The 27,972-nt window shown below is 54.9% G+C and overlaps 1 protein-coding gene across 10 annotated transcripts in view; it reads right to left on the reverse strand.

The window, feature by feature from the left end:
- The window catches only part of TIA1 (TIA1 cytotoxic granule associated RNA binding protein), a 51,279-nt gene that overhangs the window by 10,544 nt on the left and 12,763 nt on the right, over positions 1–27,972 (reverse strand). For 5 of the 10 annotated variants that reach the window (XR_003759760.2, XR_003759759.2, XM_039912161.1 and 2 more), the window contains exons 2-6: positions 13,366–13,468; positions 9,503–9,601; positions 8,729–8,783; positions 8,506–8,538; positions 7,097–7,184 (exon numbers count right to left, since the gene is read on the reverse strand). Coding sequence is in view for 8 of the 10 variants with exons in the window: in XM_039912161.1 (XP_039768095.1) it covers positions 7,097–7,184; positions 8,506–8,538; positions 8,729–8,783; positions 9,503–9,601; positions 13,366–13,468 (378 nt within the window). In the remaining 2 variants the exon portion in view is untranslated. The remainder of the gene's footprint in view (positions 1–7,096; positions 7,185–8,505; positions 8,539–8,728; positions 8,784–9,502; positions 9,602–13,365; positions 13,469–27,972) is intronic. The other 5 variants (XM_029065154.2, XM_029065155.2, XM_029065157.2 and 2 more) reach the window with 3 other exon arrangements.

Below are 27,972 nucleotides of genomic sequence, written 5' to 3' on the forward strand. Positions count from 1 at the left end.
TCGCTTCTCTGGGCCTCAGTTCCCTCATCTGTAAAATGGGGATGAAGACTGCGAGCCCCATGTGGGACAACCCGATGGCCCTTCCTCCCCAGATCTTAGAACAGCGCTTTGTATATAGTTAGTGATTAACAAATGCCAACATTATTATTACTATTATTAAATTGGGCTTCTCGGGAAACTTACTTATAAGCTTATAAGCTTAAGCCAGCTTTGCCAACAAGACTCTCGCCGGATTTGCTTTCGCACCCAAGCACTCCCATCGGAAACCCGGGCAATGGAGCTTTAAATGAAACGCCCCGACAAGTCCTGGGACTTGGGTCAACTCCGCGATCTGGGCAGAACTCAGGAACCACGACCAGGAAAACCCTAAGGCCCATCGCTTCTCGGCGTCTCTCCTGCACTCGTAGCGTTCAATATTATATTTGGGAGCCGACGTTTGCTATAAATGCCTATTTTCAGAGTGTGAGCTGACTCTCGGAAAGAGGAGAAGGTCGCCGCCTTTCTTATCGGCGGCAAAAGCGAGCAAAGCCGTAAAAAGGTGCCCGGGGAGAGTTTTTAACTATGGGGAAGCTTGCCCTTTCTTTGTTCGGCCTCGGAAAGGAAGAGAAACTGGCCTATGCTGACCTTGACCGAAAACCTGGAAAGCAGAGCGCTCGAAAAAGTTGAAAGGCTCACACGTTAAGGAGCGGAGAGACCTCGGTGAAATGCAAATTTCTGCATGGGGTTTGAACTAGAGAATACCATATCGAGACGCCAAAATGCGTACCTTGACTCGACGGGAGCGACGGCTTTTAACCGAGGTCACCGCCGGCCCATTAATGTTGGTATTTGTTAAATGCTTACTATGTGCCAAACACTGTTCTAAGCGCTGGGGGACATACGAGGTCATCGGGTGGTCCCACGTGAGGCTCGCAGTCTTCATCCCCATTTTCCAGATGAGGGAACTGAGGCCCAGAGAAGTGAAGTGACTTGCCCAAAGTCACACAGCTGACGAGTGGCGGAACCAGGATTAGAACCCATGATCTCGGAGTCCCAAACTCGGGCTCTTTCTGCTGAGCCACGCTGCTTCTCTCAGGAACCTATTAAGATGTCAGCGCATCGTGGGCAGGGAACGCGTCTCTGCAGCGTTTAGTACAGCGCTCTGCGCCCAGTAAGAGCTCGATATATATCGAGGGATTGCGATCGGCCCCTTGTCCGGGAAGACGGGGCCGAGTTCCGGCCCGCGCCGTGGCTCCTCTTTCAGCCCCGTCGGCCCCGTGACAAAGGACTCCCTAAATTAGCTCCTTTGCTAGCAAGTCAGTCGGTCAACGGTGTTGAGTCCCGAGCCCTGTACTAAGCGCCTGGGAGAGGACGACAGAACAGTAAGAGGTGCCGTTCCTTTCCGCTCGACGCCCTCTCTACCCGAAAATCTGGGAAGGGGCGGACTCCTTTCAGCCATCCCGCCCGCCCCGGTGGGAATGACGCCGAAAGGGCCCAGGGCCGGGCCCCGGTGCGAGGAGAAGGGGAGAGGGCTCGTGACCACCTCCGACCGCCCGGAGCCGGCCGGAACCAGGTCCCAAGGGACCGCCGACGCTCGAGAACGCCGCCGAGCGGAGCTCTGGACATCTGCCTCCTTCCCTGACCCCCGGGGGGCTGGTGGCCCTTCTTCTCTCCGCCAGGGTGGTGGAGGGGTCGGCGGGCGCGGGCCCATATCATGAGAATTGCGGTATCTGGTAAGCGTTCACCCTGTACTAAGCGCCGGGGTGAACACAAGCAAATTGGGTTGGACCCGGTCCCTGCCCCCCGTGGACCCCCCCAGTCTCAACCCCCATTTTCCAGATGAGGTCACCGAGGCCCAGAGGACGGACTGGCCCGGGGTCACACGGCAGACAGGTGGCGGAGCTGCGATCAGAACCCATGACCTTCCGACTCCCGGGCCCGGCCTCTGGCCACGACGCCGTGCTGCTTCTCGTCTCGAGCCTGCCATTCGCTCGTTCATTCGATCGTATTTATTGAGAGCTCGCTGTGCGCAGGGCACTGCGCTACCTTGGCACCCCGGGCCGCCGCCAGGGCCGGGCGGGATCGGAATTCCCCCGGCCGGCCGGTCCTCCCTCCGGCCCTCGCGCTCCTTCGGCGCCCGCCCCGCTCTCCTCGGGCCCGACACCGGAAAGACCCACCGACCTCCCCGACCCGCGGTGCTGGGGAATTGCCCGCCCGCCGGCCCCTTTCTTGACTGCATCCACCCCGGCGCTTAGTACGGTCCCTGGCACAAAGCGCTTAACAGATACAATGGTTATCGTTATTACTATCTATTTCTCCCACCGCAATCATTCCCCCTGCCCTTCACTTCCTGTCCCTCCCTTAGCGCCACAACTCCAAAAACGGAGCCACCTCGATTCTGCCCACTACTTCCCTCCCAGTAGAACCGAAGGGGGAATAATAATAATAATAATAATAATGACATTTGTTAAGCGCTTACTATGTGCCGGGCACTGTTCCAAGCGCCATGAGCAAATCAAGCTGGACACCATCCCTGTCCCAGGTGAGGCTCACGGTAAAGAGCCCGGCCTGGGAGTCAGAGGTCCTGGGTTCTGATCCCGGCTCCGCCACTCGTCGGCTGTGTGACCTTGGGCAAGTCACTTCACTGGGCCTCATTGACCTCATCTGTCAAATGGGGATGAAGACGGTGAGCCCCACCTGGGACAATCTGATGAGCCTGTATCTCCCCCAGTGCTTAGAACAGTGCTTGGCATATAGTAAGCGCTTAAATACCAATATTATTATTATTATTAATCCCCATTTGACAGACAAGGTAACTGAGGCCCAGAGAAGTGAAGCGACTCGGCCAAGGTCACAGAGCGGGCGAGTGACGGAGCCGGGATTAGAACCCGTGATCTTCTCACTCCCAGGCCCGGGTTCTGGCCACCGTGCCACGCCATCCACCCTGCTTCTCGTTCACGGAGTGTCCCCGAACGGTCCGACCCCCGGACGTCCGCCTCGGTGACTGCCGCGGTCGCTACCTCTTAAACCGACCCTCCTCGGGGTGCCCGAAGTCTAAAAACCGCGGCCGGCCCGGTGGTTTTCGTGGTTTCGAGCCCCCGGGCCGAGAGCCGGTGGGGGACCCGGCTTCCGGGGTGGGAGGCGTTGGCCCCGAGGCCCCTAAGGACCGTCTCACGTGACCGTGCTGGAAATCTGCCCGGAGGAAGCGCTAAACCGACAGGCTAAGGGTGAAGCAACACGGCCTAGTGGGTGAGGCCCGGGCCTGGCAGTCGGAAGGTCACGGATTCTAATCCCCGGCTCTGCCGCTTGTCTGCTGGGGGACCTTGGGCAACTCACCTCACAGCTCTGGGCCTCGGTTCCCTCATCTCTAAAATGGGGATGGAGACTGGGAGCCCGATCCGTGTCCAACCCGATTATCTTGTATCCGCCCTGGGCTTAGAACGGCGCCTGGCACATAGTAAGCTTACTGACCTACCTCTGTCCCAGTCACTCCTCCTCGCCACCCCTGAAACCCGGCTCTCTCCCGACGCCACGGTCTCCCCTGCCGCTCTCTCCAGAGAGGGCCTCGTCTTACGTTCGCTCGACAGTATTTATTGAGCACTTATTACGTTCTCCCGCTCCCCCAGACTCACTGGGAAAGGAGGAGGCGTCGGCTTCCTCCTCGCGCCCCGCTTCTGTTTTCTCACCGTCCCGCCTCCCCCATCCCTTTCTTTCCCTTCCTTCGAAGCCCGTATCATCCGCCTCTACCACCCGTTCCGGATTCTAGTCACGGTCACCTGCGGCCCCGCCCGGGTCCCACCTCCGACTTCTTTCGCCATTCTGATCCCTTTCTCACATCCTTTCCTTCTCCTTGCCTTCGCGGATCCTCGGGGACCTCGATATCCACACGGAGGATCCCGACGACCCTTCCGCCGCCCGCCTTCAACCACTCCTCAACTCCGCTGACCTCCTGCTCCCCCCCGCCTCACCCACTCACCGACCTGGGCACGGGCTAGATCTCACCATCTCTAGCCACTGCGGGATCTCTCGCCGGCTCCGAGATCCCTCTGACCGCCACCTCCTCCCCCTAAACCTGGCCTGTTCCCCCACAGACACCTCCGATCTCTGGATCCCACCCGATCTTCTCAACTCATCATGCCCCGTTAAAGCCTCCGTTCCCTCGATGACCAAAGTGACGCTCTCAACGCCACCCTCTCTTCCGAACTCAACTCGCTCGCTCCCCCATCCTTTCGTCGATCTCGTACCGCCAACCCAGCTGTGTGACTGTGGGCAAGTCACTTAACTTCTCTGTGCCTCAGTTACCTCGTCTGTAAAATGGGGATGAAGCCTGTGGGCCTCATGTGAGACCACCTCATTCCCCTGTATCTCCCCCAGCGCTTACAACAGTGCTCTGCACATAGTAAGCGCTTAACAAATACCAACATTATTATTATTATTATTATCTCCTCCACGGTCCGGCTCCTTCGCTCGAGTCACAGAGCGCCGCTGGCGGAAATCTAAATATCAGGCCGACTACGTCCGCTTCAATTTTCTCCTTGCGTGCTCTCTCCCTCCCCCCTGCCCGGCCAAACTATTTCCCCACCTTTATTGACACCCTCGCCAGTTTTTCTAGACATTTAACTCCTTCCTCGGGGCCCCCTCCCCCCGCCACCCTTACCCCCCGGGGACGTGGCCCCCTACTTCATCAACAAAATTGCCACGATCAGTCGTGATCTCCGGTAAATCTCTCCTGCCCCTTCTTCAACTCTTCCATCTTCCCCAGCAGGATCCTCAGAGGAAATCTCCCGCCTTCTCTCAAAGTCCACGCCCTCCACCTGGGCACCTGACTCTGTTCCTCTGCACCGCATCAAAACGCTTGTCCTCTTCCCTCTTCCCTCCCTAACTGCCTTCTTCAACCGGTCACTCGCCAGTGGCTTCTTCCCCACTGCTTTCGAACACGCCCGCGTCTCCCCCATCCTAAAAAAACCCTCCCTTGACCCCACGGCTCCGGCCGGTTATCGCCCCATCTCCCTCCTCCCATTCCTTTCCAAAATCCTCGAGTGAGTCGTCTACACCCGCCGTCTCAAGTTCCTCTCCTCGATTCCCTCCAATCTGGCTTCCTCCCCCTTCGCTCCCCGGTAACGGCTCTCTCAAAGGTCACCGACGATCTTTCTTGCCAAATCCAACGGGCTCTACTCCATCCTCATCCTCCTCCACCTCTCAGCTGCTCCCGACACTGCGGCCCACCCCCTTCTCCTGCAAACATTATCCGACCTGGTCTTCACTGACACTTTCCTCTCCGGTTCTCCTCTCCGGCCCTTCGTTCCCAGTCACCTTCGCGGTCTTCTCCTCTGCCTCCCACCGCCTAACTGTGGGGTTCCCTCAAGATTCAGTTCTGAGTCACCTTCTCTCTCCACCTACACCCACTCGCTTGGAGAACTCATTCGCTCCCACGGCGTCAATTATCACCTCTACGCTGACGACACCCAAATCTCCATCTCCAGCCCCGATCTCTCCCCCTCTCTGCAGTCTCGCAACTCTTCCCGCCTTCGAGACATCTCTCCTTGGATGTCCTCCTGTCATCTCAAACTTAATAAGGCTAAAACCGAGCCTCTTCTCTTCCCCCCCAACCCCATCCTCTCGCTTACTTTCCCATCACTGGTGACAGCCCCACCATCCTTCCTGTATCACGAGCCCGCAGACATGGCCTTCTCCTTGACTCCTCTCTCTCGCTCAACCCACCTATTCAAGCCAGCGCTAAACCCTATCACTCCTACCTTCACAGCATTGCCAAAATCCACCCCTTCCCCTCCGTCCAAATTGCTACCACATGAATGCGAGCACTCGTCCCAGCCGGCCTCGATTATTGCGTCGGCCTCCTCGCTGACCTCCCTGCCTCCTGTCTCTCCCCTGCCCGGTTCATACTCCATTCTGCCGCCCGGATCATCTTCCCTTAAAAACGTTCAGGACACGTTTCCCCCCCTCCTCAACAGCCCGCAGTGGTTGCCCATCCACCTCCGCATCGAACAGAAACTCCTCACCATTGGCTTTAAGGTCCTCCATCATCTTGCCCCCTCCTCCCTCACCTCACTCCTACTACAACCCTGGCCACAGAATTTGTTCCCCTAATGCTAACTTTTTCACTTTACCTCCCTCTCGTCTATCTCGCCACCGACCTCTCGCCCATATCCTACCCCTGGCCCGGAACGCCCTCCCTCCTCATATCAGATGATCGCTCTCCCCCCACTTCAAAACCTCAGTGAAGGCCCATCTCCTCCGAGAAGCCTTCCCTGACCACACCCTCCTCTCCGCCCGCTCCCTTCTGCGTCGCCCTGATTTGCTCCCTTCATTCATCCTCCCTCCCCCCTCCCACAGCTCATATGTCTATATCTGCTATTTATTTATGTGCCTTAACGTCTGTCTCCCCCTCTGGACTGTGAGCTCACTGGGCAGGGAATGAGTCTGTTGTTATATCGCACTCTCCCAAGCACTTAGTAAAATGCTTTGCACACAGTAGGCGTTCAATAAATACGACTGAATGAATATCCAACAGACGATGACTCTCCCCACCTTTGAAGCCTTTCTGAAAGGCCCATCTCCTCCAAGAGGGTTTCCCAGACTTAGCCCTCCTTTCTAATTTTCCCACTCCCTCTGCGCCACCCTTACTCCCTTTATTGAACCCCGCCGCCCCAGGCCTACAGCACTCATGTCCATTTCTGTAACTGATTTACTTATATTAATGTCTGTCTTCCCCTCTGGACCACAAGCCCATTTCAGGCAGGGCGTGTGTCTGTTATATTGTTACACTGTACTCTCCCCAGAGCTCGGTACACTGTTCCGCACACCATCAACATTTTAAAATACAAGTGACCGACCGGGGGCCCGGTCCCTGACACACCCAAGCGTAGCATAGAGGCCTCAGCCGCCTGAAAAACACTCCCCCGATCGTTCGCCGACTGACAAACCCTGACTAATGAAGCACGACTCTTCCTCGGCGACCTTTCCTTCCCGAGCTCCAATGTTTAAACCGCCTACACCCCCTCACTTCTGGGACCCGATCGAGGCGTGCCATTCAGGCAGACGGCTCGTACGCTGCCCTTTTCGGGTTCGGGCGTTGAAACCGCCGTCCGGTACTTACGATATCCTTCCGAACGGTGCGAAGGCAGCTTTTATGTCTTCGGTTGTGATTTCCGGACTGAGATCGCCGACGAAGACGTGGAAATGGTCTTAGGGGAGGAGAGGGCGGGGAGGGGGACGAAGAGAAAAATTAAAACTTTAAAAGTCTGCCAAAACCGCTGGGGAAAACATTCTCGATCGAGCATTCAGAGGGCACGAGACCACTTCCGTATAGACAGAACGCGTCAAAACACAGTGCTGGACTTAGCTATAACTCGGTCCGATCACTAAGAAGATCATCACCCCGGGGTGGGTGGAGCCGGGGTACTTTTAAGAACGCTCCCCAGACGTAATCCACCCGCTTCTGAGAGTCTCCCCCGAGTTACTTCCCCAGCCAGTCCCGGGGCTGGCCCACGGCTGCTCAACGGTCGCTTTAAGGTTTGCAAAAAAGCCACCGACGGGCTGAATCGTCCCCTGGTTGTGCCCGGCTAGGTGCGTTCGATTAGTTCAGCGCGATGCGGTGCTTTATAAATGGCAACGGGCCGGTGGGGCTGGAGTAGCCGAGGAGGCGGAGGGGAGAAAAAGGCAGAGGGGAGGACGCCCGTCGCCTCGACCGGGACGAGACCCCCGACCGCCACGCGGTCGGAGGGTGGGAAAGGATAAAGAAATCCTCGGCGCGGCACCGGTGTGCCGGGAAAAGCATCAGACGGGGTCGCCGAGCCCTTCCGCTTCCCGTGAAGCCGTGTGCGGGTGAACTAAGGGCGCAGAAGGGAAACGGCCAATTCCCTTCCCTCTGGGTTCACGGCGGTCTCCCCGCGTCCAGACCCGGCGGCGGGCAAGGGGACGCCGGGTCTGTCGATCGCTCTGCCGGCCTCTCCCAAGCCCTCGGTCCAGTGCTCTGCACCCGGGCGGCGTCCGAGAATACGACGGGCCGACTAGGCCAGAGCCGCTAAAGCGGGCCCCGGAGAGGAGGGAGCCGCCCGCGCTGAAGACGGGGAAATTCTCCCGGCCGCCCTCCGAGATCGAGATCCGTTGGGAGCCCGAGGAACTGGCGTGACGCTTGCAAGGGAGAGGAACGCCCGACGACTGGCTCCGTTAAACTAGTGAGAAGGCGGGGGGAAGGAAGGCGGGCCCGGGACGTGGCCCCGCTCGGCCGGACGCCGGCCACACGTCGGGCCGCCGCCTTCCGAGCGGGCCCGGCCGACGCCCGGGGCCAACCGGGGCAGGAGCCGCGTTCTCACGGCAAGCCGGGCGGGGGCTGGGGGTCGTGGCGGGGGGAGACGGCCACTGAAAAACCAAGGGAGAGGACCACCCCGCCCGCCCGCTTCTCCCTCCCTCCCACCCCCCTCAAAAACCCCCACTGAACGTTTGAGACCGGCAGTGAACGGACCCTCGAGAGATTTCGTTGTATGTTTAAGAAGATACAATTACCTTGTGAACGCAGTGTGCTGACAACGGTACTACCTGATGACAAAGATTAGATTTGTTCTTAAATTTATTAACACAAACACATTCAATCATACTTAGGATAACGTTCAAAAACATTACTGCAAACACGTACGAAGCTTAGACGCTTTATGACATGACTAGCCGAGCCGTAATAAAAAACATTCTTTTGCTTGTCTTTTCCCCAAAGAGCATAAATCGCACTTACTGCTTGTATCTTTCTTCTGACTGCTGGGGGTCGTGGCCCAGTTCACTTTGACTTCCTACAAATGACAGTGGCTCAAGTTATATAGGAGGAACTCGACTCCATTCGGTCGTATTTATCGAGTGCTTACTGTGCGCGGAGCACTCCGCTAAGCGCTCGAGAAGGTATAATACAATAGACGGACGCAGCCCCCGCCCGTGACGAGCTTAAACCCCGACGTGACGATCGCATTCGCACCGTTTTTAAAAAAAAACAAAAAAAAACCGGAAACAAATGAAACAACTCTGTGACGGAAAGTTAGAGGCCAAGAAACTAGATTTGGGGCAAAATCCATTCAAAAGTATTTATTGAGCGCTCGCTAGGTACAGAGCACTGTACTAAACTTCTCTGGGCCCCTAATTCTCTGCAGATTAAGGCGAGAGGCCCGAGTTCTAGAGGTTTCTCCGGGTTCACTCTACTCTACCTTACCTTTACAGAATGAGAAAGAAAAAACACGTATTTGAGAAGTCCACTCTTCTTTCTTCCCTCGATTCCCTTAAATTCCCCCTTCCTCTAGGCTACGCCTCTGACCTCCCCACCCCGGCCTCCCCGACCCCCTTCCTCTCGCGTGAAAATCTGAATGGGAGAGAAGAGGAACGCAGCATTTACCTTTCACGGGTGAGTTCTGCCTTTTGTGTTTTGGGGTGAGGGAGGGGAAGGTGACTCCTCCACATAACCGTTATCAACCAACTTTAAGGCATTTCCTCTCCAAGTCCCCCTTCAGAGCCGCCGGCTTACCTTCCCCATGATCTTCCGACCGTTCATGGCGGCCAGGGCCGCGGCCGCGTGGCGATGCTCGTAGAACTCCACGAAACAGTACGGGTCGTTGCCGGCCGTCTGTCGGGCGAGGAGAGGGGACAGGGCGGCGATTTAGTAGGACCTTCTACTCGCCACTCCCTCCCCCCACCCTGTCGGACCGATCACTAGCTACCCTAGTCGGGGGTGGGGGAGAGGAGAGGCCGGGTCCGGTGGTCGGGGCGCCCAAGGTCCTCGGCCCAGCCCCTCCGTCGGCCCGCCGAGTGGCCTTGGGCCAGTCGCTTCACCTCTCTGAGCGGCGCTTCCTCGCGTGTAGAACGGGGAGGAGACCACCCGCTCTCCCTACTTCTAAGGCTGCCGGCTCCGCCCCGGGCCTGTCGGGCGATCCTATTTACTGAGCGCTTGCTGCGTACTGAGCTGGGGGGAGTCCCATAAAGCAGTACAACACAGAAGAGAGGTTCCCCGCCGTCGCGCTTCCCTCAGGCGATAATACAGATTCGCTCCGTCTTCGCTCTGACCTCGCTGTGGGCGGGAAACGTGTCTCCTGCCTGTTGCACCGCCCTCTCCCGAGCGCTTCGTACAGTGCTCTGCACAATGCGAGCGCTCAGTACCGCATTTATTCCATAATTCAATAACTCAAGCGGATTTGTTGAGGGCTTACTGCGTGCAAAGCACTGTGCTACGGGCCTTGGAAAGTACAACAGAGCAATAAACAGACACATTCCCTGCCCACGGCGAGCTCACGGTCTAGAGGGGGAGACGGACATGAAGAGAAATCGATAAATGAGGAATGTGGACATAAGTGGGTGCGGAGCTGGGGGGGGGGATGAATAGTGCGAGTCGGGGCGACGCGGAAGGGAGTGGGAGAAGAGGAAAGGAAGGAGCAGGCAGGGAAGGCCTCTTGGAGGAGGTGGGCCTTCAATAAGTTTTTGAAGCGGGGGGAGAGTCACCGTCTGGGGGATTAGAGGAGGAAGAACGTGGGCCAGGGGTGGGCGGGCGAGCCGGGGGCCCACGGAGGAGGTGAGCGGCGGCAGAGGAGCGGAGTGTGCGGCCCAGGATGGTGGAGGAGGAGAGAAGGGAGGGCAGGGAGGAGGGGACCGGGGGACGGACGGCTTGAAAGCCGATGGGGACGCGTTTCTGTTGGATGCGGAGGTGGACGGGTGACCACTGGAGACTTTTGAGAAGTGGAGAGACATGATTTGAACGTTTCTGTGGAAAAACGAAGCAGACAGCGGAGCGGCGTATGGACTGGAGTGGGGAGAGACGGGAGGCTGGGAGGTCAGCGAGGAAGATGATGCGGTGGTTCAGGGGGAATATATGGGTTGAATGAGAGGGAGGAGTCAAGGACGACACCAAGGTTACGAGACCGATGGAGATGGTAAAGGCCGAGGGGGGACAGGGTTTGGGGTTGGACTGATCGTTACCATTTTTACTAGGTCTACGAAAGACGAAAAGCACCTCTCCATTTTTCTACAGATTTCATGTTGGCTTTCTCTTTTAAAAATGGTCTCTGCTAAGTGCTTCTTACGTGCCAGGCACTGTACTGATCGCTGGGGTAGATACGAGCTAATCAGGTTGGACACAGTCCCCGTTTTATTTGGGGCTCACGGTCTCGTTAATCCCCATTTTGCAGATGAGGGAACTGAGGCCCAGAAGACGTGAGGCAGACGGGTGGCAGAGCCGGGATTAGAACCCAGAGCCTTGTGCCTGCCGGGCCTGTGCTCTACCCACTAGGCCCTGCGACTTCTCTGACCGACTGGAGTGGAAGCGGTTGCCCTCCAGCTCCAGAAGAATGCAGAGCTGCGAAGCGACGGGTGTTTCTGGGCCTTGGTGATTATCATTATTTTTCACGGCATTTGTTAAGCCCTTACCACGTGCCTGGCAACGTTCTAAACGCTGGGGCAGTTACAAGCTAATCCAGCCGGACCCAGTCCCTGGCCCCCGTGGGGCTCACGTCTTCACCCCCATTTTCCAGATGAGGGAACTGAGGCATAGGGAAGTGAAGTGACTTACCCACGGTCACACAGCAGGCACGTGGCAGAGCCGGGAGTAGAACCCACGTCCTTCTGACTCCCAGGCCCCGGACTCTATCCACAAGGCCACGTTGCTTCTCCAGCGTGTTGATAAATGACGTTTCTTCCCAGACTGAGCCCCCCTTTTCCCCTGCTCCTCCTCCCTTCCCCATCGCCCCGAATCCCTCCCTCTGCTCTACCCACTTCCTGCCCCGCAGCACTTGTGTATATCTGTACAGACTTATTATTCTATTTATTTTACTCCCGATGTGTATATGTCTCTCTAATTCTATTTCTTTATATTGATGTTACTGATGCCTGTTTACTTGTTTTTGTTGTCTGTCTCCCCCCTTCTAAACTGTGAGCGCGTCGCTGGGTAGGGATTGTCTCTATCCGTTGCCCGATTGTACTTTCCAAGGGCTCGGTGCTCCGCGCACGGGAGACGCTCAATAAACAGGACCGATTGAATGATGACGTGTTGGTGTCAATCCGTTTGGAAAACGGAGAGGCCGAGGAGCGGCAACGTGCTTCGACGGGTCCTACTGTTCTGAGTTCGAAAACATTATCTGCAACTGCGGGGGGAACACGATCTGGCCTCCGCCCGGCACGTTACAACCAAAGAAGTTTTTCCTCACATCCATCGGAGAACCCGTGAGAAGTCGTAGTGATAATGATGGTGTCTGTGAAGCGCTTACTACGTTTCAAGCTCTGTTCTGAACGCCGGGGTAGATTTATTACCCTACTTATTTCGTTAACGAGGTGTCCATCCCCTTGATTCTATCTATCGTGATTACGTTGTCTTGTTTTTGTCCGTCCGTCTCCCCCGATTAGCCCGTGAGCCCGTCACTGGGCAGGGATGGTCTCTATCTCTTGCCCAACTGGACATTCCAAGCGCTTAGTAGAGTGCTCTGCACATAGTAAGCGCTCAATAAATACGACTGAATGAATACAAACTGATCGGGTCGGACGCAGTCCCATATGAGGCCCACAGTCTCCATCCCCATTTTACAGAGGAGGGAACTGAGGCACAGAGAGGTGAAGTGACTTGCTCAAGGTCCCACAGCAGACAAGTGGCGGAGCCAGGATTAGAACCCAGGTCCTCCGACTCCCAGGCCCGGGCTCTAGCCACCAGACCATGCCGCTTCCCTACATATTAGGAGGGTTTGGGTAACGGGAGGAAAGAGCCCCAAAAAACTGATATATTAATAAATTATAATAATAAGAGATACAAATCACTCCATTCACCCTGTTGACAAAATGGAATGATGACTTGGGGCGGAGGAGAAGGACAAAGCCACGGATGACTTTTTCCAGAAGTCTTGCAGAACTCTGAGTAAAAGGGAAATGAGCAAAAAACTGGGGAAAGAGTTTCACGACGGTCCTGCAAAGTCACTAATGACACGAAAGGAAAATAGAGGCCTGAGAAGACCAAAGGACTCTACCCAAGAGAGAGAAAACTCAACGTTACTGACAAGAGAAAGTGTTTTGGACCGGATGGGCTCATCCCCGACTTCTGTGAAGAATTTATTAGTTTTGGAAGATGATTTGTCCATAGATTTTTGGACAATCTGCTGCAGAAAAAGGATCGAACTGGGCGATAATCAATTATTTTGTTTTCGGGGGGGCGGGGGGAGAACAAAATCAGGAACTGACGGCCTTTACCACCACTGGATTCAGCTTGAGTTTAAAGGAATTCCCTCTTTTAAACCACTCTTTACACAAAGCCACGTTAACTGCCTGACCCCACTAAAATTCTTTTTAATGAGACACTTGGGGAGGTATTGAGCTAGTCTTTTTCGAGGGTGGGGGGAAAAATAAAATGAAGTAAAATACCCTTACATCCATAATCATCTTGCAGTTCTTGCATGGGCCGATCTGGCTGAACAGCTGGAGAATGAGTGCCTCTGTCACGTCTCTGGACAGGTTTCCCACATACCTGCAAAACAAAAGAACGCGTTCTTCACCTGGGGACGGATGCTTTCTCCAGTGACGGTTTGCCAACCGGAAAAAAAAAGAGGAGTCGGTTTCCGGCTGCAGAAACGGCAAGACCGCGCTCAGGCCGGGTGCTCTGCCCGCAGGAAGCGCACGACAAATAGGACGGGTCGGTGGAAGACGGGACGCTACGAGGAAGCGGAGTCTCGTTTCGGAGGCACGCGTTCCCGAAAGGATGAGCGATTAGGATGGGGAAGCGGCCCCGTGGAGAGAGCCGGGGCTGGGAGTCAGAGGACCCGGGTTCTAATCCCGGCTCCGCCACCTGCCCGCTGTGCGACGCCGGGCACGTCGCTTCACTTCTCTGGAAAATGAGGATTAAGGCCGTGAGCCCCAGGTGGGACAGGGACTTGGGAAGATAAGGAGCGATTATTTTTCAAGGGGAAGGAAGAATAGAATGAAGTAAAACGCCCTTACATCCATAGCCATCTTGCAGTTCTTCTATCGATCCCAGCGCTTAGTGCCCGGCACACACAGGAAGCGCTTTAACAAATACTATTTTTCAAAAAAGGAAAAGGGAGGCTGGCTGGGAAGCACACTCCGTTCTGAAAACGACGTGAGCCTTCACCGCACGTTTTGGCCAGAGGCTTGTTACACAGCCTAATTCCAGAGGTGGCCGTCCGTTTCATTAGAGGACATCACAGATCACGATTTTTATTTTTTAATGGCATTTGAGAAGCGCTTACTACGTGTCAAGCACTGTTCTAAGCACCGGGGCAGATACAAGATACAGAGAAGCAGCATGGCTCAGTTGGAAGAGCCCGGGCTTTGGAGTCGGAGGTCATGGGTTCGAATCCCGGCTCGGCCACTTGTCAGCTGGGTGACCTTGGGCAAGTTCACTTAACTTCTCGGTGCCTCAGTGACCTCATCTGTAAAATGGGGATGAAGATTGTGAGCCCCAAGTGGGGCAACCTGATTCCCCTGTGTCTACCCCAGCGTTTAGAACGGTGCTTGGCACATAGTAAGCGCTTAACAAATACCAACATTATTATTATTATTATTAAGCTCCTCGGGTTGGACCCAATCCTAGTCCCACAAGGGGCTTAATTCCCATTTTACAGATGAGGGAAGGAGTGAAGTGACTTGCAAAGGGACCGACGGCAGGCAAGTGGCGATTCCGCGCGATCAGAACCCAGTTCCTCCTGACTCCCGGGCCCGGGTTCTACCCACTAGGCCGTGCTGTTTCTGGTGCACTATATCCAATTCTTCCTCTCCCCTCTTCTTTCTGAAAATACTTCTGGGACCGTCTTTTCCTGCCAGACCGCAAAGGTCCTCGGGGGCTGGGGCCTCGTCTGCTCACGCGCCCACACTTTTCCGAGCGCTCTACACGGTCAGTGCTCAGACACCACGGACGCTGTCTGCGCTCCCCACGCCCTCAATAAGTGCTCACTGATTGATCAGTGCTTGGGACAGCACAATAATACTAATAATGATAATGTTGGTATCTGTTAAGCGCTTACCATGTGCAGAGCACTGTTCTAAGCGCTGGGGTAGATTCGGGGTCATCAGGTTGTCCCACGTGAGGCTCCCAGTCTTCATCTCCATTTTCCAGATGAGGTCACTGAGGCCCCGAGAAGTGACTTGCCCAAAGTCACACAGCTGACAGGCGGCCGAGCCGGGATTAGAAGCGGCGTAGCTCAGTGGAAAGAGCGCGGGCTTGGGAGTCGGAGGTCGTGGGTTCGAATCCCGGCTCGGCCACTTGTCAGCCGGGTGACTGTGGGCAAGTCACTTCACTTCTCTGGGCCTCAGTTCCCTCATCTGCAAAATGGGGATGAAGACTGTGAGCCTCACGTGGGACAACCTGATGACCCTGTATCTCCCCCAGCGCTTAGAACAGTGCTCTGCACCTAGTAAGCGCTTAACAAATACCAACATTATTATTATTATTATTAGAAACCATGACCTCTGACTCCTAAACCCGGGCTCTATCCACAGCCACGCTGCTTCTCTACAACAATACGACAATAAACAGACATTCCCTACTCGATGCACAGAGATTACTAATCCCGGCTCCGCCACTCGTCTCCTGGGTGACCTTGGGCCAGTCACTTCACTTCTCTGGGCCTCAGTCCCCTCATCTGGAAAATGGGGATGGAGACTGGGAGCCCCATAGGGGACGTAGACTGCGTCCAACCCCATTATCTTGTATCTACCCCACCGCTTAGAACAGTGGCCAGTACATAGGAGGTGCTTAACAAATACCACCACCAGCAACGGAAAAAAAAAAAGTTCTGCCCCGAGGCGAAGTTGCAGGTGAGCGCGAGTTTAAGGGATCGTGAGCAGCAGCGTGGCATAGTGGACAGAGCCCGGGCCTGGGAGTCGGAAGGACCTGGGTTCTTCACTCACTCATTCATTTAATCTTATTTATTGAGTGCCTAATGTGCAAAGCACTGAACTAAGCCCTTGGGAGAGTACAATACAAGAAGCAGACATTCCCTACCTAACGCACAGAAGTTGCTAATCCCGGCTCCGCCGCTTATTTGTTGTGTCAGCTTGGGCCAGTCACTTCTCTGGGCCTCGGTTCCCTCATCTGTAAAATGGGGATTAATACTGTGTGGGACGGGGCCTGGGTTCAACCTGATCACTTCGTATCTACCCCAGCGCTTAGAACAATGTGCGGCACATAATAAATGCTTAACGAAAAACATTTAAGAAAAAAAAAGAAGGCCAAGTGCCCTACTGCTTCACTATCTCTGCAGATACAATGACCTGAATTGTCCCTGTGGACCCACCAAGGCTGACCGAGCCACAACTCTCTCATAATAATAATGACGGTATCTGTTAAGCGCTTACCAGGTGCCAAGCACTCTTCTAAACGCTGGGTGGATACAAGGTAAGCAGGTTGCCCCGCGTGGGGCTCGCAGTCCTAAATTCCCATTTTACAGATGAGGGAACTGAGGCACAGAGACGTGACGTGGCTTGCCTCAGGTCATACAGTGGATACGTGGCGGAGCCGGGATTAGAACCCGCGTCCTCTGACTCCCGAGCCCGGGCTCTTGCCACTAAGCCAATGAAAACAAATGAAAACTGGTTTTAAGAGCTCACTCGTTTCACGGCTGGTTATCGGGGCGCAAATTTTTGCCGACTTAAAAGGGGCTTCCGAGATCCGACAACTTATTTCAAATATGCCTCTGCCCCATCTCCAAGGTTCTTTGGGTTTTTTGGGCCAAGCAATACTCAGCTCTTAAGTTGAACCCTCCACATATTTCCTTCCGTGAGGACATGAAAAAGGGAAGTGATGCTGAAATGCCTAGGGCAGCACACGGGCTCCGCGGAATTTCAATATCTTCCATTTCCACGTTTCGGGGGTGGGGGTCTAAAGGCTTAAGCAGAGATTGAGGGTGAAGGTATTCAATAATGCACAATTACAGAACCGGCTAAAGTAGCGGGCGCCGTACTAAATGCCGCGGGGAGACTAAAAATCATCAGCTTGGACAAGGTCCCCGTCCCACGTGGGGCTCACCGTCTAAACTGGAGGGAGGAGGACTGAATCCCCATTTTACAGAACAGGTAACCAACCGAGGCCCAGAGAAGCCAAGCAGCTGGCCCACGCGGCAGGCGGGTGGTGGAGCCAGGATTAGAACTCAGGGCCAGGTTCGTCCTGCTAATGATAATGATAACGTGGGTATCTGTTAAGCGCTTACTAGGGGCAGGGCACTGTTCTAAGCGCTGGGGGAGATCCAGGGTCATCAGGTTGTCCCACGTGGGGCTCCCAGTCTTCATCCCCATTTTACAGATGAGGGGACTGAGGCAGAGGGAAGTGAAGTGACTCGCCCACAGTCACACGGCGGACAAGCGGCAGAGCCGGGATTCGAACCCATGACCTCTGACTCCCAAGCCTGGGCTCTTTCCACTGAGCTACGCTGCTGCTGGGCCCCGCTGCTTCCACAGTGAGAGGATGCAAACTCATCTCGCATCTACCAACGCTGCCGTATCGTACTTTCCGAAGCGCTTAGCACAGTGCCCTAAACCTCACCCAAACCAGGCTCGGGGGGGCGGGGGGGAGGGGAGGTCAAAGGTAATAATAATAATAATGTTGGCATTTGTTAAGCGCTTACTATGTGCAGAGCACCGTTCTAAGCGCTGGGGGAGATACAGGGTCATCGGGTTGTCCCACGTGAGGCTCCCAGTCTTCATCCCCATTTGACAGATGAGGGAACTGAGGCCCAGAGAAGTGAAGTGACTCGCCCACAGTCACAGAGCTGACAAGCGGCAGAGCCGGGATTCGAACTCATGACCTCTGACTCCCAAGCCCGGGCTCTTTCCACTGGCCGGCAGGACTCTGAGCGGTGCTCCCGGCTAGGGGTGGGGGCGTGGGAGGGGTTTTGGGGGGGGGGGGGGTCTGGGACGGCAGCGAATTAGGAAAAACTGCTGCTGGCCTTGTTGGGAGGGTGCGGGGTCACACGTCGGATTGTCCTCTCTCCGGCGCTTAGTAATAACAATGATAATGGTATTTATTAAGCGCTCACTATGTGCCGAGCACCGTTTTAAGCGCTGGGGGGGATACGAGTTAATCCGGTTGTCCCCCGTGGGGCTCACGGTCTTCACCACGCAGGGGATGAAGACCGTGAGCCCCACGTGGGACCACCCGATGACCTCGTATCCACCCAGCGTTTAGAACGGTGCTCGGCACATAGTGAGCGCTTAACAAATCCCAACATTATTATTATTATTCATCCCCGTTTTCCAGATGAGGGAACTGAGGCCCAGAGGAGTGACCTGCCCGAAGCCACCCGGCCGACAAGCGGCAGGGCCGAGATTAGAACCCACGACCTCTGACTCCCAAGCCCGGGCTCTTTCCACCGAGCTGCGCTGCTTCGATAATGACGGTATTTGTTAAGCGCTTACTATGTGCCGAGCACCGCTCTAAGCGCTGGGGTGGATACAGGGTGATGAGGTTGTCTCACGTGGGGCTCGGTTTCCAGCGCCATTTTACAGATGAGGTCACTGAGGCCCAGAGAAGTTCTAGGCTTCAAGGCCGTCCATCCCCTCGCCCCCTCCCACCTCTCCTCCCTTCTCTCTTTCCACCGCCCGCCCCGCCCGCTCCGCTCCTCCGCCGCCCGCCTCGTCGCCGTCCCCCGGTCTCGCCCGTCCCGCCGTCGACCCCCGGGCCGCGTCCTCCCGCGGTCCCGGAACGCCCTCCCTCCTCGCCTCCGCCGAACCGATTCTCTTTCCCTCTTCGAAACCCTACTTCAAACTCACCTCCTCCGAGAGGCCTTCCCACACTGAGCTCCTCTTCTCCCTCTACCACCCCCCCTTTACCTCTCCGCAGCTTAACCCTCTCTTCCCCCCATCTCCCTCCGCTCCGCCCCCTCTCCCTTCCCGTCCCCTCGGCACCGTACTCGTCCGCTCGACCGTCTCTATCTTCATCACCCTATTTATTTTGTTAATGGGATGTACATCGCCTCGATTCTATTTGCTGTTGTTTCAATGAGACGTTCTTCCCCGCGATTCTATCTATCGCCACCGTTCTCGTCCGTCCGTCTCCCCCGATCGGACCGTGAGCCCGTCGGAGGGCGGGGACCGTCTCGATCTGTGACCGATTTGTCCATCCCGAGCGCTTAGTACAGTGCTCCGCTCAATGAATACTATCGAATGAATACAATGGGGCAACAGATAGAGACCATCCCTGCCCGACGACGGGCTCCCGGTCTAATCGGGGGTGACGGACGGACAGAAAACAAGGCGACATAATCACGATAAATAGGATCGAGGGGATGGACACCTCATTAACAAAATAAATAGGGTAATAAATTAAATGAATGAATCAACGACGAGCAACCTATTGGCTCATATCCACCCCAGCGTGTAGGACAGTGCCCGGCACATAGTAAGCACTTAATCCCATCACTATTACTGTTACCGCGTCCACGGCCAAGGGCACAGTCGAACCTGAGGCGGGGGCAGAGAGGGGAAACGCACCTTTCGATCAGTGGTAGGTACTGAGCGCCGACTGTGCGCAGAGCACTCTAATAATAATAAAGTTGGCATTTGTTAAGCGCTTACTATGTGCCGAGCACCGTTGTAAGCGCTGGGGTAGGCACAGGGGAATCAGGTTGTCCCACGTGGGGCTCACAGTCTTAGTCCCCATTTTACAGATGAGGTAACTGAGGCCCAGAGAAGTGAAGTGACTTGCCCAGGGTCTCTTCTTTGGCCGATGAAACTATCGGTGCTTAAAAATCAATACTCGATAATAATAATGTTGGTGTTTGCTAAGCGCTTACTACGTGCAGAGGAAGCCGCACGTATCTGTTGCCGACTTGTCTGTTCCAGCGCTTAGTACAGTGCTCTGCACATAGTAAGCGCTCAATAAATACTATTGAATGAATGCAGAGCACTATTCTAAGCACTGGGGTAGATACAGGGTCATCGGATGGTCCCACGTGAGGCTCACAGTCTTCACCCCCATTTTACAGATGAGGGAACTGAGGCCCAGAGAAGTGAAGGGACTTGCCCACAGTCACACAGCGGACGAGCGGCGGGGGCGGGATTAGAACCCGTGACCTCTGACTCCCAAGCCCGGGCTCTTTCCACCGAGCCCCGCTGCTTCCCTATAAATACCATCAAATGAATGAAACCAACAGTGCATCCGATAGACGGCCTGGAAATCTATCTGCATTATTTTCCTTTCTCCGCTCCGTTCCTGAACCCGAGCCCGGTCTGGTGGATGAAGGCCGGGCCCGGGAGCCCGAAGGAGCCGGGTTCTAATCCCGGCTCCGCCGCTTGTCGGCCGCGGGGTCTCGGGCGAGTCACTTCACTTCTTCTGGGCCTCCGGTACCTCATCCGTGAAAGTGGGATGGAGAGCGGGAGCCCCGCGTGGGACGGGGACTGTGTCCGACCTCATTAGCTTGGATCCGCCCCGGTGCTTAGTACGGTGCCTGGAACATTCATTCGGTCATTCGATCGTATTTATTGAGCGCTTACTACGTGCAGAGCGCCGTACTAAGCGCTTGGAATGAACATAAACACATTTAACAAATACCCTTATCCTCATTACGATTAAGAGGCTGCCAGTTTCTAAACTCAGGCATTACCCCCATAGTTTTGGCCACGATCTTTAGGAGAACCTTGTAGGAGCTGGGTCTTCCTTTCCGCTCACTAATAAAAACCTGTAATAATAATAATGTTGATATCTGTTAAGCGCTTACTACATGCGGAGCACTGTTCTAAGCGCTGGGGAAGGTACAGGGTCATCAGGTTGCCCCACGTGAGGCTCACAGCTTACATTTTACAGATGAGGGAACCGAGGCACAGAGGAGTGAAGTGACTTGCCCGCAGTCATCCAGCTGACAAGCGGCAGAGCCGGGATTCGAACCCATGGCCTCTGACTCCCAAGCCCGGGCTCTTTCCACTGAGTGTGTGTGTCCGAGCTTCCTCTGCTTCTCTCCCTTCGAAAGATGAAAGTAAAGTGCAAACTTCTCGGACAGCGCTCCAATATCCGTAAGCGTTCGACCAACTGCCACGTGGCCTAGTGGGTAGAGCCCGGGCCTGCGAGTCAGAAGGTCCCGGGTTCTAATCCCTGCTCCGCCACTTGTCTGCTGGGTGACCTCGGGCAAGTCACCTCACTTCTCTGGGCCTCTGTTACCTCATCTGGAAAATGAGGTTTAAGAGTCTGTGCCCCATGTGGGACAGGGACTGTGTCCAACCTGATTAATTTGCATCTATTCATTCATTCAACAGTATTTATTGAGCGCTTACTATGTGCAGAGCACTGGACTAAGCGCTTGGGATGAACAAGTCGGCAACAGATAGAGACGGTCCCTGCCGTCTGACGGGCTTTCGGTCCGATCGGGGGAGACGGACGGACGAGAACGATGGCACTAAACAGCGTCGAGGGGAAGAACATCTCGTAAAAACCGATGGCGACTAAATAGAATCGAGGCGATGTACAATTCATTGACAAAATAAATAGGGTAACGAAAATATATACAGTCGAGCGGACGAGTACGGTGCTGTGGGGATGGGAAGGGAGAGGTGGAGGAGCGGAGGGAAAAGGGGAAAATGAGGCTTTAGCTGCGGAGAGGTAAAGGGGGGATGGCAGAGGGAGTAGAGGGGGAAGAGGAGCTCAGTCCGGGAAGGCCTCTCGGAGGAGGTGAGTTTGAAGTAGGGTTTCGAAGAGGGGAAGAGAATCGGTTTGGCGGAGGCGAGGAGGGAGGGCGTTCCGGGACCGCGGGAGGACGCGACCCGGGGGTCGACGGCGGGACGGGCGAGACCGGGGGACGGCGAGGAGGCGGGCGGCGGAGGAGCGGAGCGTGCGGGGTGGGCGGTGGAAAGAGAGAAGGGAGGAGAGGTAGGAGGGGGCGAGGTGACGGAGAGCCTCGAAGCCCAGAGTGAGGAGTTTCTGTTTGGAGCGGAGGTCGACGGGCGACCACCGGAGTTGGTTAAGAAGGGGAGTGACGGGCCCAGATCGTTTCTGCGGGAAGATGAGCCGGGCGGCGGAGTGAAGGATAGACCGGAGCGGGGCGAGAGAGGAGGGAGGGAGGTCAGAGAGAAGGCTGACACGGTAGTCTAGCCGGGATCTACCCTAGTGCTGTTGCCAAACTGTACTTTCCAAGCGCTTAGTACAGTGCTCCACACACAGTTAAGCGCTCAATAAACACGACTGACTAAATGAATGAATGCTTAGAACGGTGGCTGGCACATAGTACGCGCTTCACAGAGAAGCAACGTGGCTCAGTGGAAAGAGCCCGGGCTGGGGAGTCAGAGGTCGTGGGTTTGAATCCCGGCTCTGCCGCTTGTCAGCCGCGTGACTTTGGGCGAGTCACTTCACTTGGGACATGGCACATGGGACAACCCGATGACCCTGTATCTCCCCCAGCGCTTAGAACAGCGCACTCCACATAGTAAGTGCTTAACAAATACCAACATTATTATTACTATTATTAACAAGTACCATTAATATTATTTATTGAGTGCCTGTGTGCAGGGCTCTGTATTGAGCACTTGGGAGAGCAGCACTTTCTCGTGGAAACAACACCGGCCTGGGAGGAGGAGGAGGACCTGGGTTCTAGTCCCATATCCGACACTGACCTGCTGTGGGACCTTGGGGTCAGTCATTTCACTTCTCTGGGCCTCAGTGTGTGACTGTGGGCAAGTCACTTAACTTCTCTGTGCCTCAGTTCCCTCATCTGTAAAATGGGGATTAAGACTGTGAGCCCCACGTGGGACATCCTGATTCCCGTGTCTACCCCGGCGCTTAGAACAGTGCTCGGCACATAGTAAGCGCTTAACAAATACCAACATTATTACCTCATCTGTCAAATGGGGATGAAGCCTGGGAGCCTCACGTGGGACCACCTGATGATCCTGTATCTCCCCCAGCGCTTAGAACAGTGCTCTGCACATAGTAGGCGCTTAACAAATACCACCATTATTATTACATTATTATTAATAGTGCTTGGCACATAGTGAATGCTAGAATACCACTCTTATTATTAAAAGAGTTGGAAAGCACGATCCCCACCCTCGGTAACGACGACGATGGTATTTGTTAGGCGCTTACTATGTGCTGAGCACTGGGGTAGATACAGGGTTATAATAATGATAATGTTGGTATTTGTTAAGCGCTTACTATGTGCCGAGCACCGTTCTAAGCGCTGGGGGAGATACAGGGTCATCAGGTTGTCCCACGGGAGGCTCCCAGTTAATCCCCATTTTACAGATGAGGGAACTGAGGCCCAGAGAAGTGAAGTGACTCGCCCACAGTCACACAGCCGACGAGTGGCAGAGCCGGGAGTCGAACCCATGACCTACGACTCCGAAGCCCGGGCAATTTCCACTGAGCCACGCTGCTTTCAGACTGTCCCATGTTATCAGACTGTCCCACGTGGGGCTCACATTTTTTTCATCCCCACTTTTAGAGATGACATCGCTGAGGTTCAGAGAATAATAATAATGGTGGCATCTGTTAAGCACTTACTATGTGCCAAGCACCGTTCTAAGCACTGGGGGGGAATACGAGGCAATCAGGTTGTCCCACGTGGAGCTCACAGTTTTTTCATCTCCGTTTTTAGAGATGAGGGCACCGAGGCCCGGAGAAGTGAAGCGCCTTGCCCAGGGTCACCCAGCGGACAAGGGGCGGAGCCAGGATTAGAACCCACGACCTGGGACTCCCAAGCCCGGGCTCTTGCCACTGAGCCACGATCGAGGAGTTCAGTCTAGTGGGGAAGAGAGTCCCTCAGCCAAGGGACACATAGGCTGAGGGGGTAGAAAAGGTCCGTCTTCCAGTCGATCAATGGGAAGAAGCAGCACGACTCAGTGGGCAGAGTCCGGGCCTGGGAGTCGGAAGGACCTGGGTTCTAATCCCGCCTCTGCCCCTTGTCTCCTGGGTGACCTGGGGCAAGTCCCTTCACTTCTCTGGGCCTCAGTTCCCTCATCTGGAAAATGGGGATTCAGACCGTTGAGCCCCATGTGGGACGGGGACTGTGTCCAACAACCTGAAGACCTTGGATCTCCCCCAGCGCTTAGAAGAGTGCTCGACACATAGTAAGCGCTTAACAAATACCATTATTATTTATTGAGCACTTACTGTGTGCGGAGCACTGTAATAATAATAACTTTGGCATCTGTTAAGCGCTTACTATGCGCCGAGCACTTTTCTAAGCGCTGGGGGAGATACAGGGTCATCAGGTGGTCCCCCGTGGGGCTCCCGGTCTTCAGCCCCATTTGACAGATGAGGTCACTGAGGCCCTGAGAAGTGAAGTGACTGGCCCCAAGGTCACCCAGCTGACAAGCGGCGGAGCCGGGATTAGAACCCACGACCTCTGACTCCTAAGCCAGGGGTTTTTCCGCTAAGCCACGCTGCTAACGCTTGGGCAAGTACAAGACAACAGAGTAGCAGAAACAGTCCCTGCCCAGGCGGAGTTTCGAGTCTGGGGGGGGGGGGGGGACACACAGTAAGCGCTCAATAAATAGGAGGGATTGATTGAGAAAATACAATACGATCCAGTATAATCCCTCTCCCACTGTCCCGCCTCCCGGGACGGTCTTATGGGTAAGTGCTCGCCGGATACGACGTGTTAAGCTCAATAAGGCACGCGGAAAAATACCCACCCCGGAATGACGACTCCCCCGAGCGGAAGAAATCACTCCAGTGGAGAAGACGGCCAGAAAAATGCAAATAATTTGGGCTGGGACAATTAACTGAACGCTTAAACACACGTACCAAAGTTCTGACGATGGGTGTGAGATGTCTAACGACGACGGGTGCGTTTCTAAGACCTGAGATCCTGGGAGGTTCGTTTGGTTTTCTGGTGGTATTTATTAAGTGCTTACTATGTGCCGGGCCCTGGAATAAGCACTGCAGGAGGTAGGGGCTAATCAGGTTGCACACAGTCCCCGCCTCACATTCTTAATCTTAATGGCTGTAGAAGCAGGGTGGCTCAGGGGAAAGAGCCCGGGCTTGGGTTCGAATCCCGCCTCTGCCACTTGGCAGCTGTGTGACTGTGGGCAAGTCACTTCACTTCTCTGGGCCCCAGGGACCTCATCTGCAAAATAGGGAATAAGACCGTGAGCGGGACAACCTGATGACCCTGTGTCTACCCCAGCGCTTAGAACGGTGCTCGGCACATAGTAAGCGCTTAACAAACACCAACACCATTACTATTAATCCCCGTTTTATGAACGAGGTCGCCGAGGTCGGAGAAGTGACGTGATTTCCCCAAGGTCACACAGCACACAGGACTGGAACTCAGGTCCCCGATCTCCCACGCCGGGGCTCCACCCACTAGGCTACGCTCCTTCTCCAGTGACCTTATGTGATTTTTTTTTTTTAAATTGATAAGCATCTGAAGTTCCGACAACTAAGGCGTTAGCAAAACGTAAATCTCCGGAAGGCACGGATCCCTCGAGACCGTCAGCTCTTTGTGGGCGGAGAACGTCTCTGACTCTCTTATATCATATTCCCCCAGGGGCTTAGTACACAGTGCTTAGCGCAGAGCACGCAGTGAGCGCTCAAATGCCACCGAATGACTGAACCCCCGGGAGTTCACTGGCGAAGGTTGGCGGCAGGAGGCGGGATTTGAACGCAGGGCGGTCGGGACAACGGTGAAGTTGGAGGAGGCAGACGTAGGAGAGGAAGAGAGCTGGTCTTCTTCCTACTTACTTCCTGCCCGCCCACCGTCTCCACCGCCCCCTCCTTTCTTTTAATGGTACTTGTTAGGCGTTTCCCACGTGCCAGGCACTGTACTAAGCACTGGGCAGTCACCAGCTAAGCAGGCTGGAAACAAGGAACGCGCCCTCGCTCGGGACATTGCTTCTAACATCGCGATGGCTTAATAACCGTTATTATTCTACGGGACTCGTCGCCACGGCTTAATAAATACCATTATCATTCCGCGGGGCTCACGGTCTCAGTCCCCATTTTACGGAGGAGGCGACCGAGGCCCCGAAGGGACTTGCCCAAGGTCGCCCGGCAGACAAGGGGCGGAACTGGCCTGTCGTTCTTCCCTCTACCTCCTCCCTGCCCGGCCGGAGTCTACCCGCCCTCCCCCTCATCCCTTTCGGACCGTACGCTTCCTCTGAGGGTCAGCCCTACGTCTTCTGATTCTGGCGACCTCTCCGAAGCTTAAAAAATTCAATGCTCTGCATTTAGTAAGTGCTCCATAAAAACCAGAGGGTTTATGGGTTGTTTTTTTTTTTAACTTTCACCCATTCATTCAATCGTATTTATTGAGCGCTTACTATGTGTACTAAGCAGCGTGGCTCAGTGGAAAGAGCACGGGCTTGGGAGTCGGAGGGCATGGGTTCGAATCCCGGCTCTGCCGCTTGTCCGCTGTGTGACCGTGGGCGAGTCACTTCACTTCTCCTCAGTGACCTCATCTGTAAAATGGGGATGAAGACTGTGAGCCTCATGTGGGACAACCTCATTACCTTGTATCTACCCCAGCGCTCAGAACAGTGCTCTGCACATAGTAAGCGCCTAACAAATCCCACCATTATTATTAATCGCTTGGAATGTACGACTGGGCAACAGATAGATAAGGGGAAGCAGCGTGGCTCAGTGGAAAGAACATGGGCTTCGGAGTCAGAGGTCGTGGGATCTAATCCCGGCTCTGCCACTTCTCAGCTGCGTGACCTTGGGCAGGTCACTTCACTTCTCTGTGCCTCAGTTCCCTCATCTGCAAAACAGGGATTAAGACTGTGAGCCTCCCATGGGACAACTTCATTATCCTGTATCCACCCCAGCGCTTAGAACAGTGCTCTGCACATAGTAAGCGCTTAACAAATACCAACATTAGATAGAGACCATCCCTGCCCCACGACGGGCTCACCGTCTAAACGGGGGAGACAGACGGCAAAACAAAACGGTAAAAGGTATTTGTTGAGCGCTTACTAAATGCCAGGCACCGTCCTAAGTTTGGGATTTCGTAATTCCTCCGCTCGGCACACATTCTCCCAGTGGGACACCCCCGGTTTTCCTTTAACGGAGGGGCTGCCTTCTCGCAAGACCCGTGAAGGGGGAGAAGTCCCGGGGTCGGACGCAGCCCACGACCCCCCACCTCTCCTTCCTTCCTTCCTCCACCACATCGCGCCACGACCAAGTCAACTAAGAGAAGCGGTGCTGCCCGGTGGAAAGGGCCAGGGAGTCGGGGAACCTGGGTTCTAATCCCGACTCCGCCACTTGTCTATTCTGTGACCCCGGACGAGTCGTTTCGGATCTCCGGGCCTCATTTCCCTCATCTGTACAACGGGGATAAAAATAGTAATAATTACGGTATTTGTTAAGCACTTACTATGTGGGAGCAGGGACTGTGTCCAACCTGCTTAGCTTCTATCTACCCCAGTGCTTAGTACAGTGCCTGGCACACAGTAAGCACTTAAATGCCATTAAAAAAAAAAAAACCCAAACCCACTGAGTGTACTTTAACAAATCACTGGTATTTATTGAGCATAAACTATATGAAGTTCGGTGTATCAAGTGCCTGGAATAGCCGCAACATGATTTCTTGCCTGAGCACGGGCCTGGGAGTCAGGAGGACCTGCGTTCGTTCATTCGTTCAATTGTATTTATTGAGCGCTTACTGTGTGTAGAGCACTATACTGAGCGCTTGGGAAGCACAATTTGGCAACAACTAATAATAATGATGATGTTGGCATTTGTTAAGCGCTTACTATGTGCAGACCACCGTTCTAAGCGCTGGGGGAGATACAGGGGAATCAGGTGGTCCCACGGGAGGCTCACGGTTAATCCCCATTTGACAGATGAGGGAACAGAGGCACAGAGAAGTGAAGTGACTCGCCCACAGTCACACAGCTGACGAGCGGCAGAGCCGGGAGTCGAACTCATGACCTCTGACTCCGAAGCCCGGGCTCTTTTCCACTGAGCCACGCAACTAGAGACAATCCCCGCCCAACAACGGGTTCACAGTCTAGAAGGGGGGAGACGGACAGCAAAACAAGTAGACGGGCATCATCACCATCTCATCCCGGCTCCGCTGTCTGCCGAGTGAC

Source organism: Ornithorhynchus anatinus, chromosome 5, assembly GCF_004115215.2.
Source record: "Ornithorhynchus anatinus isolate Pmale09 chromosome 5, mOrnAna1.pri.v4, whole genome shotgun sequence".
Lineage (NCBI taxonomy): Eukaryota > Metazoa > Chordata > Mammalia > Monotremata > Ornithorhynchidae > Ornithorhynchus > Ornithorhynchus anatinus.